Here is a 16,516-nt window from a genome sequence, read left to right as displayed (position 1 = left end):
TGTCCCAAATACTCAACAAATGCCTTTTTGCACTCGGTAAAGCCTTTATCGAGTGTTACACTCAGCAAATATTTTATCGAAAAATGATTTTTTGCCGAGTACTTTTTTCAGGCACTTGTCAAAGACTTTGTTGAATGTCAAAAAAACACTCGACAAACAAAAGCACTTGGCAAATCCTAAACACTCGGCAAAGGCCTTTTTGCACTCGGCAAAGCCTTTGCCGAGGCCCGAGTGTTACACTCGATAAATATTTTATTGGCAAATAGTTTTTCGCCGAGTACTTTTTTCGGGCACTCGTCAAAGACTTTGTCGAGTGTCAAAAACACTTGACAAAAAAGCACTCGGCAAATTAAGAATCACAAAAAAAATCCAAAAATAGCAAAACATTTTTTAAATTAGGGGAACAACCCCCAACCATCACAACCTCCTCTACCACTACACAACTATATCACTTGTGTCTAAATTACCTTTCCCTTCTCCATGTATTATAACAACCCGAGAGTAAATTGATTATTTGAGACACTAAATGATTCAAATGAAAATGTGTCAGCTATAAAGTCGTATAACTTTTCACGATCTACAACTTTTATATTGGTTGTTTCTTCATTCGAGTCGTTTACAAAATTTGAATTTCAAATTTGAAAACTTTAAACATATTTTTCTATGACAAGATGATTTTAAATCAAAAAATTATCAATTATAAAGTTTCACAACATTTTAAAACCTACAAGTTTTATTTTGGTGGTTTTTTTATCCGAGGTCGTTTGAAAAATTCAAATTTTAAAATTCAAACAAAGTTTTGCACAACAAGATGATTTCAAACTAAAATGTTGTCAACTACAAAGTTTTATAACTTTTTAATACCTACAACTTTTATTTTGGCCATTTGAGATCGTTTTGAAAATTCGAATTTTAAAATTTTAAAATTTAGACGTAGTTTTGGTTGACAAGATGACGTTAATTCAAAAAGTTCTCAACTACAAAATTCTATAACTTATCAATATCTATAAAGTTTATTTTAATTGTTTGGTAATTTATTCATCCCACATGGCACACAGCAAAGAATTTCTTTCCCGAGTGTCAAAAAAAACACTCGCCAAAAAAACCCTTTGGCGAGTGTTTTTTTACCGAGTGTTTTTTGTTTAGTACTCGGTAACACTAGTAGAAAAAAGCTCAAAGCCTGCGGGACGATATATTTTTACAGACGGATTCGATTATCAACCGACTGTGCTATTTTTAGTAGCGGTTTCTTAAGAAAACCGCCACTAAAAATCGTATTTTTACAGGCGGTTCCTTAAGAAAACTGCCTGTAAAAATCCATGATTTTTAGTGGCAGATTTCTTAAGGATCCGCCAGTAGAAACCGATTTCTAGTGGCGGTTTTCTTAAGGAACCGCCACTAGAAATCATTTTTATCCTTAATTTTTCGAGTTTTTCAAACGACCTCGTATGACAAAACCACCAAAATAAAAGTTGTAGATCTCTAAAAGTTATGAAACTTTGTAGTTGACAACTTTTTTCTTTGAACTCATTTCGGTTCTAAAAAATTGAATATAAGTATGTCAAATTTAAAATTCAAATTTTGCAAACTACCTCGGATGAAAAAAGTGTCAAAATAAAAGTTGTAGAACTTCAAAAGTTATTTAACTTTGTAGTTGACAACTTTTTTATTTGAATTCGTTTAAGGTCTCAAATAAGCAATTTACACTCAAATGGTTATAATATGTGGACAAAACAACTACAAACTAGACACAAAGCATGTCATAAACGTAGTGGTTGTGGAGGGTACGTGCGAGGGTGAGGTCGACGGTTCAAAAGTTGTAGCGCGCGAATTTTACGCGAAAAATGCACTGGCGGGGTGGGCTGAGGCCCCCTAATAAAAATAAATTTTTTTTACTATTTTTAAAATCTGTTTTATGTTTCGTGGAAACGATTTGCACTGGCGGTTTTATTACGCCGACCGCCAGTGAAAATCGATTTTCACTGGCGGTCCTCAGTTACCCACCTGTAAAAATGATGATTTTTACTGGCCCTAGCACTGGCGGTTACGAAAAACGCCACTATAAATAGGTTTACGACCGCCACTGTAGAGATTCTCTGTACTAGTGTAAAAAAAATTATTTGTTAAATGTTCGAAAAAAATACTCGGCAAATTGTTTGGCACTCGTCAAAGAGTCAGATTCTGATAGCGTAATCATTTCTGAAGCAGATTGTTAAACTGTTAGTGTCCATTAGTTTTGAGGACATTGGACAAAGGTTTTCCTCCAACATCGTCTTTCTTACATCATCGGCCATTCATGGTTCCTGCTCTACATGCATTACGATTATATATTAGTGCATTCATGGCCATACAAGCAATTCGTGCATGGGCCAGCAGCACACAGGACCATACATGCACTTCTTATTATGCTTATACTGTAATATAAAAGAGTGTATGTATATGCATGCCGTACCAACTCTGCCTATGCTCTTCCCATTCCTTCTTTCTTTCCTTTCTTGTTTCACAGAAGTGGGTCGGGTGCGTGAGATAACTCATATATATTCGATGACGGTCATCGCTCATATCGTGGCTGAGATTGATGAGCGAGATTTATAAATATCGTAGCCGTGCTCAGATCTGAGTCTCATCTCATAGTTCATCTTATTGCATGCATGCATATCATCTCATACGAGTCGTCAGTCTACCCACTAGTGTGACCGGCCATTCTGCCTCCCTATCAGTGTATGTATCATACTCACACTGATCACCCTCCAGCTAGGGCCCACCTGTCGGCAGGTTATATTATATGCAATTAACAACAAACAAAACACTCCATATCTTCGTACATAGGGCTGGGCATTCGGTCTATTAGGGTAATTTGGTTCGGTCTATTCGGGTTTGTGAAATTTTGGGTTCTAAAAAATGAGAACCGAAATTTTTAAAAATATTTTAGGAACCGAATCCGAATAGACTCACAATTTCGGTTCGGTCTATTCGGTCCACCGAATAGGCCCAAATTGTAGTGAGACTAGTATATTTTGTTAAAATATATACAATGAATAATTAAATGAAAGTACTATTACTACAACAAGTGACTATAAAAATTAGCATACAAAGATATATATACTATCGTTAAGATGATATCATTATTTCTAGCTAATAAGTTCATAAATCATATAATAATACCATCACATATTAAGAGCTTTTTTATATTTCGAGTTATTAGGTCTATTCATGTTTTAAAGGTTAGTAACCGAACCCGAACACATACCCCGAAATATAGTATATATAGGAACCGAACCTGAACCCGAAAACCCGAATAGACCGACAATTCAGTCTATTCGGGTTCGGTTTTCGGTTTTAAAATGCCCAACCCTATTCGTACATAGCGAACTAGCTAGCTAGCGTCTCTTCATATCTGTCTGTCTGTCGTCTGCAGGGGATGGAGTAGACAACACCTGGAATTACACATTCACCATATATATCAATTACAATGAATAATGGATGAATATAATGTGCGCTGATAAGATTATATATTAATCTCCTTCCATCGAGATTCAATTAACTGTCTCCAGCTTCAATGCGTTGTGCAGTCTCCCTGTGCCATCATGCCTGGGACGAAGAACGAAATAATCAGAACATTGATGTGCATACCGTACCTAACGCGCTTATGTATGCTCAATGTCAATGACGATGGACCTGTAAAAAAACACTTCAGTTTGTGCACTCCTGCATGCTTGCATTGTTGCATCACTGTGTGTCAGGCTAATGTTCGTTCGTCCCCTCTGCTCATATATGACATGTAAAAAACTCCACTTCCTCAGTTCCTCCTCCTATGGCCTTCTTCACTCTAGGAATAGTCTATTGAACACCAAGATGATTCCTCAGGGATTCATTTTATTTTTTTCTTTTTCTTTTGGATAGTCATCCAGTCTTGTGGTGGCACAGCTAGCTAACGGCTAAATTGAGCACATGGTGAGTGCGTGCTGAGCTGAGTGGCACTCTATCGATATGTTGTCATCCATGGTGTGCTAGATAATAATCCTTCTGCAAGTCAATCTTAGACCCGTATTTACTTGCAACGAAAAAAAAAAATTCAGTTACATAGCTAGATAGACCCGTATTACTAGAACGCAAATGAAGCTGTTTTCATTATTGGTTTTCAGGATCAGTACGTCGAGTTGGATTGGATTGGAACTGCACCGTACCTTTCGACGATGCAGGATTGTCATACAAATTAATATAAAATCGACAAAGGACCACACTGCTGTATCATTCTACGCTCTCTGTCAGTATGCGCGCCTGTACACATCTGCAGTTATAAGGTTGGTAAGACGCTGCTGGAAGAACAAAAAAAAAAATGGGCGGGAAAACGTTGTTCGGTTGTGCATTTCAGCTCGTGAAGAGAGCAAGGTGGTATGTGTTAGTTGCTCGGGACCAGACAAGGATGGATGTGCTGTGGTGTGCACACACGCCCTCTCCTCACCTAGACAAATTAAAGCAAACCAATTTATTTGGAACGAAAAATCAAATCATCTCCTGAAATACTTCGTATGTTCTTTTTTATTTATCGTGTTTTAGTTCAAAAATAAACCAATGGACGATAAATATTTGAGAATAAAGATAGTATTTTTTAATACTATTACAATTAAATATTATGGAAGATTAGTAAGTGGAACATAACAGGGGTGGTCGGCCAGTGCAACGGATTCCTACTCAAGTAGTAGTACTAGAGACTACTAGCGCAATGGATTATATATGGCTAGCATGTGTACTTAATCAAAAGCCCTTGTCTCGAGACGACTAAGTCCCTGTTTGTTTCGGCTTCTGACAGCTTCTAGCCACCAAAAGTTGTTGCGGACTGCCAAACACTCAGCTTTTCAGCTAGCTTCTATAAAATTCGTTGGGGCAAAAACCATCCAAAATCAACATAAACACATAATCGGTTGAGTCGTGGTAATAGTAGGAATCCGTCACTTTCTAGATCTTGAGCCCTATGAACAACTTTATCTTCCTCCACACGTAATCGTAATTATACTCAGATTCTCTCCACAGCCAGATTCTCCACACAGCCAGATTTTCAGAAAAGCTGGTCAGAAAAAAGCTGAACCAAACAGGCCCTAAATTAAGTTGCAACCCCCCCCCCCCCCCTGCAAAAGAGCTAGGCCGAGCATAATTAGGGCACTGAACATAGACGAGTTGCACGGCATTTTCAGAATGGCTAGAGCGCCAAAGGTCTTATCTTTGCATGCAACCTGTGCCTATATACGAAAATCACTAGAATTTGGTCAGTCAACTTTGGCGTCAGTATTTTTTTCTGTTGGCTGCTCATTGACTCAATGCACTGCTGATTGAATAACCTTGGAGGAAAGGAAGCCGGAGGATCGTCCCTTCCAACGATCAAAATTTCAGGCAAGGTCATCACCAAAAAAAATAAAAAATCAGAGAATCGAGTTGGGTTCTCTAGAATATAACACACGGATAGGATTCCTGAACCCTGATTATCGTAGTCACATTAGCATCCGCAATCCAATCCATGACTTGCTCCAAATCCAGACAGTTGGGTCTCACTCACCACCATCTCCCCCATGTGATGTGAAGCCGTCCTCCCCTGTCTCCTACCTCCTCTCTCTCAGCTTCTCCCTCTCTCTCCTCCATTGGACGCAGAGCCCTCACCCTTATCATCAATCAATTCACCATACAAGTCAGCCACTGCTGCATTTGTTTCGGTGCACTCTGTCTCTCTGCAGTCTGTACGGCCCAGCTGCTGCCGTTGGCCCGTTGTTCAGGTCCTGCCTTCCTGCTGCATCAGTTGGTCCTCTTCTTCCTTCCGCTCCCCCTGGCTAGCTTGGTTGTGTCAACTGTCTGCAAGCTTCCTTCTCCCCTGCTCTGCTCTTTGATTGCTTCCACCGTTTCAGCTGTTCTTGACAGGTTTCTCTGCTCCCGCCGGTGGCAGACTGCCTGTTGCTGCTACTTCCTAACCGTTCTTGGTTGGTAGGATTCATCTCCCCTGCTCTGTCACTGTGTCAATCCCTGAGCCAAACAAGCACCTCCTAGTTCTGTTCCCCCAATGGTGGATCCAAGCTAGTTTTCCTTTTATCTCTGGGGAAAAGTAGAGAGTCCGAAGATGAGAGCTTTAAGCAGGGTCGGAGTGGGGCTCGCCGTGGTGTCCGCGCTGCTCCTTCTGGCGCTCACCGCGGAGCTCTATTACATCTTCGTGCACAAGCGCCGGCTGCGGCGACGCGCCGCCGCCATCTCCGACGCGTCGTCGTCCCCGTCCTCGTCCTCCCGCGAGCTGCTCCAGCTCTTCTGCTTCAAGAAGCCGCCGGCGCTCGCGTCCACCTACGCCGTCCCGGAGGCCGGCGACGACGCCGACGCCGACGACGAGACGGTGGAGGCGCAGCTCATGCGGCTGGGCGGCGTCGTCGGTCCCACGCGCCTGCTATTCACCATCAAGGAGGAGACCCGGGAGGACCTCGAGTCCGAGGACGGGCGCGGCCGGAGCCGCAGCCTCGGCGAGCTCATGCATTGCTCTGAAACGCCGCCGTTCCTCACGCCCAGGGCCTCGCCGTCGCCAGCGATGGACAACTCCTACAACCCGCTGTTCGAGTCCCCGGCGGCGAGCCCGGGCCCGCGCCCCGGCCCGACGGTGTCGCCGCCGCCCATGTTCCAGTTTCTCAAGGACGCCGAGGAGAAACTGTACCGCCGGGCGCTGGCCGAGGAGGCGATGAGGGCGCGGAGGTCGCCGCCACCGCAGCAAGCGACGTCGCCGGCGGCCGGCGAGGAGGACGGCGGGTACATCACCATTATGGTGGGGAAGAACAGCCGCGTCATCATCCCCGTGCCGTCAGCGCCGGCCACCGGCGGAGGTCGACATGAGTGATGAGCGGCGGCGGTGTCCACCGGCACCACCGGGTTTTGATGGATTATCGACTAGCTTGATACTCGTACTGCCTTACTGTTCTAGTGTAGCTCTTGTGATGTAAACTTTGTTCTTCTTTTTTGTTTTGTTGGGTCTATGGTCTTGTGATCATGCCAAATTGGATGTATATAACATCAAAGTGATCGATGAGGACTCATAATTTCAGATCAACATGTTTTCCTTGTTATCCGGTGCCTATTCAGTCGTCAAGTTCTCCATAACGCCTTGTTCAGCAGACTAGTATTTAATACATACTAGAATCCAATGCAGGACTGAATTGAGTGAATCCATCTCAACTAAACGATATGTGTTTCAGTTATAGCTAGGATTTAATATGTGGCTTATTTTTCACTGTTCACTTACATCACGTGGATACAAATCCTTGTCCAATGCACTCAAGTATAGCAAAGTTCATGTTTTTTTTACCAGCCATTGCACAACTTGTTCAACAATGAATTGTTCTTATAAAACAAATGTGCTAAATATGAGGATTCGTTTAACAAATTAGGGGCACATTTGTCCAACATGTCAAGAACTGTCTGGATTCGTTGAAACAGCTAGGATTTAAATAGCTAGTTTAAAGTAGTTTCTTCTTCTGCATTTGGAGCTTAGCTTTTGTGCCTTCATTATACTAGCACCACCAACACCACTTCCTTGTCCTGCATGTAAATGCTTATGTTAAGTTATACCTAGTAATATATTGTCATATTTTGCAAAGGAAGCGGTAGAGCCTACCGTCTGTAACCGGAAGGTCTCGGGTTCGAGCTCCAGCCTCTGCATATTATGCGGGTAAGGCTTGGCGCTTAAAGATACCCTTCCCCAGACCCCGCACAGTGCGGGAAGCCTACGCCACTGGGTACGTCCTTTTGTAAAGGAATAAAAAATAGTCAGAACAGTGTGTTAATATTCAGCCTTAAAAAATAGGCATAAAAAAAGGAATAAACACACCAGGTTCTCTATCTGCTACTATCCAGCCTTAAAATTTCGCGTCATCATATTTAGAATATTCAAAGAAAAAAATTGTGTGTTCAAAGCGCTTGATATGGAAGATTTGCATCATGTCTTCACTCAAGTTAGTGCGGTGGCAAATGCATGATATTTAGAATCTAGAATTAGTGTTTCATGAACTGAAATCATACCTAGTATTGAACTAGGAGTAATCTAGACAGCTGATTGATTTCTTCGATGTAATAAGCCGATGCTTCAAATTTTACTAGTACAATTCACGTGTGTTGCGATGGACATAATCGTATTTGATGAGTAACTCTGGAAATCCATTTAAACGAAGAATTGTATTCTTGTTACATTCTATGTATTTTCTCACTTCCACTTGCGTGGAGGATTGGACCGCGGTTGATTACAAAAAATATGGTTTTTTGGTAAAAGTGTTAACACACGACGATGGTAGAAACTGGTCTTTTATAGTAGTAGAGAAGAGAAAGAGAAAACTGTAAATTTAGTCACCTCATGGTGATTAAAGTACTAAAGTTTAGGAGGGATCCTTTAGTGCCTACTCTGCTAGAGTAATCCTCCCTCTTGAGAACTTCAAATTGCCTGTTCTTGATGCTTCCTTCTTTGTAAAGGAAAGTAGTAGTGATGAATCTCTTGGATCTAGGGCATCCGCCATAGCAGAAAGGAATGCCAAGGCAGAGCTAAATGCTTCTATCAACAACTTGATTTCAAAAATAAAAGTGAAACGAAAATCTGGGAGAAATGCTCAGGTGAGCTGAATATTAAAGATGATATCCAGGCCGTAATACAGGCATCTATAATTGACATACTGTTGCTAGATCCCCTAACGTTTAGCTTTAAGCTTGCTAAGAATAGAACTGTGATCAATTATAGGAAAAATATGGAACAAAGGCTGAAGACCAAAATCTTTTGCCATGCTCACTAAAGCTTCTTTAAAAAGGGATGTATCAGATCTACTCATAGTAAACTCAACTATTTTATAAAAGTACATCTACAAAACTAAACAGTCAAGAGGTATATAAGTTTCTTGGAAATCTTGAGTAATATGCAATGCATTGTATCATAATCGAAGTACGGTGTAATTCTCTAGATAATACATTCTTAACAGGAAGCTTGACATCAACAGAAAATCCATCCTTCCCTTTGTCATACCTTTTATTTTCAGTTAGTGGTAAATTACTTAAATAAAATGCTATTTGTCACAACAAGTGTTTCTTCTTTAAATACTATAGACGGATATGATTACATCTTGCTAAGGAGAAAAGTAAGGACTACGAATCTCTGGACAAAAAGAGCAAACCGTCAATAGCAGTATTCTCCGGTTTTGCAGGATGTACCCCCTCAATCACTAGCAATGGGATGAAGGCAACCAGGAAGAGACATTTCAAATGAATGATTTTGAAATAAGTGATACGAAAATTTAATAATCAGCTAGTGGTAGAAACAGGAATGTTTTCCCTGTTATCTATTGTCTATTCAGTCATCAAGTTCTCTAACGGCCTTGTTCCGCAGGCTAGCACTAGGGTCCAATAAGGGCTGAATTGAGTGAATCTATCTCATATCACCTAAACCATGTGTGTTTCAGTTACAGCTAGGATTTAATACGTGGCTCATTTTTCACTATTCGCTTACACCACATGGATACAAATCCTTGTTAAAAGCACACAAGTGTAGTAAAGTCCATGTTTTTTTGCCCAAACATTGCACAACTTGTTCAACAATGAACTATTCTTATAAAACAAATGTGCCAAATGTGAGGATTTGTTTAACAAATTACGGGCACATTTGTTCAACATGTCAAGAACTGTCTAGATTCGTTGAAACAACAAGGATTTAAATAGCTAGTTTAAAGCAGCTTCCTCTTCTGCATTTGGAGCTTAGCTTTTGTGCCTTCATTGTACTAGCACCACCAAAACACTTCCTTGTCCTGCATGCAAGTGTTTGTGTTCACGTTACACATAGTAATAGATTGATCATATTTTGCAAAGAAATAAAAAGGAGACAGAACAGTGTGTTGATATTCAACCTTAAAAAGAGGCATAAAAAGGAATAAACACACTAGGTTCTCTATCTGTTGCTATCCATCCAGCCTTAAAATTGTGCGTCATGATATTTGGAATATTCAAAGAAAAAATTGTATGTTCAAAGCGCTTGATCTGAAATATTTGTATCATGTATTCACTCAAGTTTGTGTGGTGGCAAATGCTTGATATTTCTAATCTAGAATTAGTGTTTCACGAACTGAAACCATATCTAGTACTAAGCTAGGAGTAATCTAGACAACCGATTGATTTCTTCAATGTAATATGTTGATGCTTCAAATTTTAAGGAGGAATCTAGACGACTGGTTGATTTCTTCAATGTAATAAGTTGATGCTTCAAATTTGAATTCAAAGATGCAAGGCCCGGTCTAGCCTTGAATTGCATATCTAGGAACACATGACTTTCTACTAGATGTGAAACATATCATAATCAGAAGGAAACACAAAATCGATCTGGGAAGCAAAGGACTCAGATATTATGTTTCACAACATGCCTTGATACTCATAGTAGATCTGAAATCACAGCTGGGAAGATGAGATATGAGAGAAGAGGGGAAGGAAGAGAGCGTACCTGAAAGCTAAATGTTGAACAGGTACTTAGTGCAAAGCTTACATGGTCCAACACAAGTGAACAAGTGTGGTGGTCCAAAGACTGGAATGTTTATGGATAATGGATGTCACAAGTAAGATGAACTTAGTCTAAGTGATACGGTGTGCAAAACTCGGTGACAACTGATCAAGCCAAGGATGGAGGTAAGAAGAGTTTCGAGGTACCGAGTGCACGAGAGAAGGTCAAGTAGGTCGAGGAACCCAAAGTCAGGGGTGAAGAAGAAGACTTGCAAAGTCAAGGTTGATCGAATTGAGAAGAGATATGGTGCATCGAGGATCACAACTTAAGGACGTGACTTATAACCAATGAGGTAATACATATGGTTATGTGTGTAAGTCACAAGGCTCAAGATCAAGATCAAGAAGTGAACAATGTCACTAGAAAGAGGAGTAGTGTCAAAGCCAGAACCTGGAAGCATCCCAAAAGAGCTAAGTTCACTTTGAACTTTAGTTTGGGTTGTTCCTGTGTTTGGATATGTTCTATGTGACCTTTGCAGGGCGTTGGAGCTCATATATGTTAATCTAGACCAAGCCAAGTTGACTTGATGGTTTGGAGTCGAACATCATGGGTAAACCGATGAAAAATGTTAAGTATGTAAGGTTTGTGTTCAACTATGTTGCATACACCTTTTATTACATGTTTGGTACTTTGGTTTGCTATTTAACTCTTTTTGTAGAGAAAATACCACCCCCTTCTCTATTTGAGGTGGAGAAATAGAAAAACTAGGAGAAAATGGGAAACAACTAACTTTCTAAGACTACGTCAATTGGATTATACTCTAAATATGTTTGTCTAAATCTCAGAAAAGTCCTCCCAAAAGTTGAAGTCAGATGGAGAAAGAATAGATGAATAAACACTTAGGGCCAGTTTGGTGCGGCGCGTCCGGCGCCACGGCGCGCCTAAGCCGCGGTGGCCGAATCGGCCGCCACACCTGTGGCGGCAAAACTACGGCGCGCCGTGGCGACTTAGGCCACGCACCAAACAGCCCCTTAGTGTGCTGCTGGCTGGCCCAAAGGACAGTAAATAGTAACTTGTCCGGTGTACAAGATAGTGAATAGTAACATGTCCAGTACACATAGGCTGTGAATAGTAACCTATTCGGTGTACACGCGCCAGTGAATAGTAACCAGTTCGGTGCACATGACAGTAAATAGTAACATGTCCGGTTGAAAGTAGCCTAGAGGTGGGGGGTGAATAGGCTACACCTGAATTTTTTCACTAAAAACTTCGAGATAATGTTAAATTCAAGTTGCACTGGTGCAAACTGGTTCAGCTGATTCTGTTTACAGCTGAACAAGTTTGAACCTGCTCAACTTAGATTAGATAAACAGTTAAACCAGTGTGACAAAGTTATGAGAGATTTTGCTTAAGACTTGCCCTAGAGAAAATCCACTCGAATAGGTGACAAATCGGTGTGAATTGGTTTAACACGATTTGCACACAATATAATCGAATATGAACTAACCAACAATTTAAAGCACTTATCAAGAACACATAAAAACACACGATTTAACCCGAGGTTCGGCAACAACCACAAAGGTGTCATACTCCTCGTTGAGGAGCCCACAGAGGGTCGAGTCTTTTCTAACCCTAATCCTCCACAAGCCGACCACCAAGGTCAAGGCAATCTCTTCTCAAATTAGCTCAACGAGCGGGTGATACAAACTTCTTGGGGTCGTCCACAAATTTGGAGACTCTCAAGCAACCTCTATCCGTCAAGGAATGCAAGGTTCCAAGAGTAACAAATCCGCACAAGATTCAAGTTTGTGATGAGCTCAAGAGATGAAGAGAATGGGAGAATCAAGATGAAATCAACAGTGAGTTTGATCGACTTCACCTCACACCAAGGGTCCTTCAAACGATTGAAGGAGATGCGAATTCGGGTGTGAGAGGTGAATCGAATGCTCTTGTTTGAAGGTTGGTCAGCTAAGAATTCATGGAGAGGGCAGAAGTGAATGAAGAGAGAGAGTGTGAGGGGTATATAAAGGATCCCCAAAAAGCTGGCAGCCATTGGGAAAAGTGGACTCAAAACCGGTTGAACCGGTTCTTAAACCGGTTGAACCGGTTTCCACCAGGGAGTTCTCGGTTCACTGAGGGACTCAGCCGGAGACTCGACCGGCCCCAAATTCGGTTGAGCCGAACCAAAATCCGGTTGAACCGGTTTTCAAAAACTCTGCACACGACTTTTTCTGACAGGATTGACTGGCAGGTCAAAAAGTGACAGAAGGAACAGTGCAAAAACCAGTTGAACCGATTTTTGAAACTGATGAACAGATTTTGAGAAAACTGAGGTGAACCAAGGGAAAATCTTAGTGGGGAGTGAAGGTGGTTTTTCCAAGAGCATTCATGATCTAGTAAAATATTTTCTTAGAGGATTTGAGAAGGTTTGGACTGAGCTCATCGCATTACTTAACTATTGTGGATCCCTCTTAATTGAACGTCGATTTCTATGACTCAAGAATTGTAAAATGCAAACTGCCGTTGTTACCAAGCACTTGGAGCACGCTATATGATGTAGAATTTTAATCCGCTGTGATTTTACATTTGCGTACATATCTGATCTGTGCTTCTCCTGTCTATAAAATAACTGTATACATGCTAGGAGCAAACTTGTTAGAATCTCTGTTTGTTTTGTCATTTAATCACCAAAACCCTCAGTTAGGGTTGATTGCACTTACACCGGTGCACCAACATCTACCCCTTTCAGAGAAGGAAAGAGCAAATCAGATCCAGGCAGGTTTCCTGATTTTATTCCAATGGATGTGGGAGGCCTTGGGGCTATAAAAGGACCTACTAGGCACCCATATTCAAGTGCCCAAGTCTCCCTAGTGTAACAACAAATTGTAGACACATTGCGAATCTTTTCTGTCTCCCTCTCTTGTGTATTTCTCTCAAGTCTGTGTGTTAGCACAGTTATAAGCCAAGAGAGAGTAGAGGAGTGCTGTTGCAAGTTAGAGCAAGGTCTTGAGTGTGATAGCCCTGGCTTTGTGTAACTCGACATCAACATAGTGGAAGCCTCGATTTGCCACCTGGTGATAGATCTGAGCAAACAGATGAAGGAGTTGAAATAGACTCCAAGCTAGGTTGGCTAACTCCAACGTTAACTAGGCAAGCATTTCAGGCTTGGTTGAACCACGGGAAAAAAATCCATGTGTCATGTGTGCACTTGCTGTGTTGTTCTCTGTCTCTATTTTTGATTGCTTTATCCTTTACACTTCTATACTTATCTTTGGTATAAGTTATTTTTTGAAGTGTAGGCTATCTTGAGATAGGGACTCTAATTTCGGTGCTACCTACTCGAAGTGATCTTCATTCTGCTGTGATTTAGTCTTTGAGCAGAGTAGGATTTCTAAGTTTTCAGGTACAATTTTTATTTGCCTATTCACCCCCTTTAAACGACATCCAGATCCTGTTCCCGAGCAAAGGGAACTTTAAGTGCCAACTAGGTTATTTCGTTTCTCAACCAAATCAGTGCAAACTCAGCATCATCATCGCAAGCACTCAAGAAAATTTGCCTATTGTCAATGTCCTTGAAGACATTGTAGGTTTCGCTTCTTCCTCCTTTGTAACTTCCATTGTACCAAGAATGGATATGCACTTCTTGATTGAGAAGTCAACATCTTGACTTGCCTCCTTGTCCTCTCTCTCTCTCACTTTTGCTAGTTGTGCGGCTTCTTCCTTAGCTTGCTTCATTCTCATGTCAATGTATCTTCCCATTATTCCTTCTAGATTACTGCTCTTTTTATGCATCTTTGTCTCCATTTCTTCATGTTCCCTCTTGTAGCAAAAGTCCTTCTCCACGGGATCAGATCATGCCTTTCACCTGTTGCATCTCCTACCTCAACTGCATGGATATCATCTTCTTCATGTGCCGCCAAGGTTTCTTCCACTTCATGTTGTTCATGCTCTATGTTGAGAAACTCATCTCTATTCCCTGCTTGAGTAAGATCTGGAAGTTGGGTGGAGATGTAATGGTATATCCCTTCAGCGGTTTGCCCTGTACAAGAAAGTTTTATTAAAAAGGGGTAGACAACATAAATATATTGGAAAGCATGGACTTTTTAATAAGACTAACCATCATAAAGCTCTCCCATGGCCTCACATAGAGAAAAATATTTGTTACGAAACTTTTTAGCCTTAGGATGAGAAGTCAGTATATTTTTATATAAAGCTAGGTCGGTCGTAATCCTCCCTGTCTTCTCATTAAAATGAGCTCTATTTTGATTCTTTGCATCCTTTAGCAACATATAGTCCCTTTTTAGCTCTTTTTCCTTATCTTGTATTTGTGTCTTTGTAAAGTAGACATTGTTCCCTCTGATGAAATTCCTTGACAATTTTGTTCCATGCTTCTGTTGTCCATCCATTTTGACCCCTATAATCAGTTGTCTTGTGCTCATGCAAGAGGTCAACAAGAGTCTTCTCTAGGGTTGAATTCCAAGATGCTTTTTAATTCCTCTACACAAGACAAGAAACATCACTTGTAGAATTTCAAGAGGCTCTTAAATTCTCTTAATTTATCTACTTGCATACCTTTTGGAGAACCTCCATGTTTTCTTGGACCATCAACTTTAGAAGTACATGTTGAAAGAATATCCAATGTTGATAGAGCAATCATCATCAACTAATATGAACTATGAAGTACATGTTGGTTGATGATGTACAAGTTTCATATCACTCTACATTAGTTGTTCTATTGTGTGTATTTCATAGAGTTTAGACCTTGTTCAAATATATCATTTACTATCTAAGATGCAGATACACCAGCTCACCATATCATACATACCGGCAAATTTTGTAGAACTGCAAAACTGTAGTACTACTTCGGTTAATCTAATACCAGGTACAACTGCTTTGGTTCAAGCTATGCAAAACCAATTTTCAAATCAATAAAAATGCAGTACTATTTTCAAATTAAAAGATAGATGCATAACTCTTGAGCACCATATATGGCACCTGGGAAGGCAAACGGTCCGGCCATGTGGCTCGAATGGTCCACGCCCTGGACAGTCCGCGGGTTAGCCCAGATGGTCCATGATTAGATTAACTCGGGCGAGAAATCCTCTTTTTCCATGCGTGCTTATCCATCTAATCACACGGATTCTGTTGGGGAAAGCCTAGGAACGGGTCCAGACCTCCCCTTACATATATGAAGGGGTACGACCAATTGCGCGCATCACCAATCGAACCAAACAATCAATACTTCATTTTTTACTTTCTTGCTCTAGAAGTAGCAGTAATTAGCCTAGTACCAGTATTTCTTTACCTATTTTCTTAATCCCTAGGTGACTTTACGCCGTCTAGGGACGCCACTGGTGGCCTGCCGACCCGAGAGCGTCCCCTAGAACTCTCCTCCAGATGGGGTCCCTCCAGGGAGGTGTGATCTAGGGTTCTATGTCGCCAACAGACGCTCTGCGCCGTCGCAGACCGTCTAGGGTGATGCAGACAAGATCCGCTCCTGCAGTGAGGTCACGGGCCGTTCGACCCTATGTCGCGGACCGTTCGCGCTATGTCGCGGACCGTTCGCGCTCACGCAGGCCACCCGATAGACAGACAAGAGAACCTGGTTATAAAACAGTTTGCTTGTACAGTACATATATGCCCCCACTGTTCTTTTGTTCAAACATCTCAAGCTGCCAAACCTTAGTACTAGTTTCACTGATCGCGCCCTCCACTACATTTACATACCAAACCAAAAATATATCAAATATCCCTTTCTTCATCCTAGTGCATGTCAACTCTGAACAAATCTCTTCAGTCAAAGGCTTTCACATTGTTGGAAAACACAGATTATATCAATTGAATGACCTGACAGCATTATACACGAGCTACATACGCATCGGAACCCAATCATGATAACTTGATAAGGATTGCAGGGACAAGTAACCTGAAGCTAAGGTGATGACTTGTGGCCAATCCTTGGACACTATCAGGTTGAACACTATCGAGGGTTGTTTGGTTTACGAAATGTAATATAAATGATAATGGTAATGA

The 16,516-nt window shown here is 41.2% G+C and overlaps 1 protein-coding gene and 1 pseudogene across 1 annotated transcript; one reads left to right on the top strand and one right to left on the bottom strand.

Annotated features, from left to right (window-relative positions):
• The first annotated feature begins 5,641 nt into the window (after positions 1–5,641).
• On the top strand, positions 5,642–7,057 carry LOC100273663 (Putative membrane lipoprotein). The gene has a single exon (NM_001148076.1). The coding sequence runs from the start codon at positions 6,107–6,109 to the stop codon at positions 6,860–6,862; it is 756 nt and encodes a 251-aa protein (NP_001141548.1). The 5' UTR covers positions 5,642–6,106; the 3' UTR covers positions 6,863–7,057.
• Positions 7,058–13,967: 6,910 nt separating this feature from the next.
• LOC109940547 (uncharacterized) lies at positions 13,968–14,619 on the bottom strand (annotated as a pseudogene).
• Positions 14,620–16,516: the final 1,897 nt, after the last annotated feature.

This window comes from Zea mays, chromosome 6, assembly GCF_902167145.1.
Source record: "Zea mays cultivar B73 chromosome 6, Zm-B73-REFERENCE-NAM-5.0, whole genome shotgun sequence".
Taxonomy (NCBI): Eukaryota; Viridiplantae; Streptophyta; class Magnoliopsida; order Poales; family Poaceae; genus Zea; species Zea mays.
This window is presented reverse-complemented; position numbering and strand designations above follow the sequence as displayed.

Excerpts from the sequence above, each read along its gene's own strand:
- LOC100273663 (NM_001148076.1), top strand. The coding sequence starts at position 6,107 with ATGAGAGCTTTAAGCAGGGTCGGAGTGGGGCTCGCCGTGGTGTCCGCG.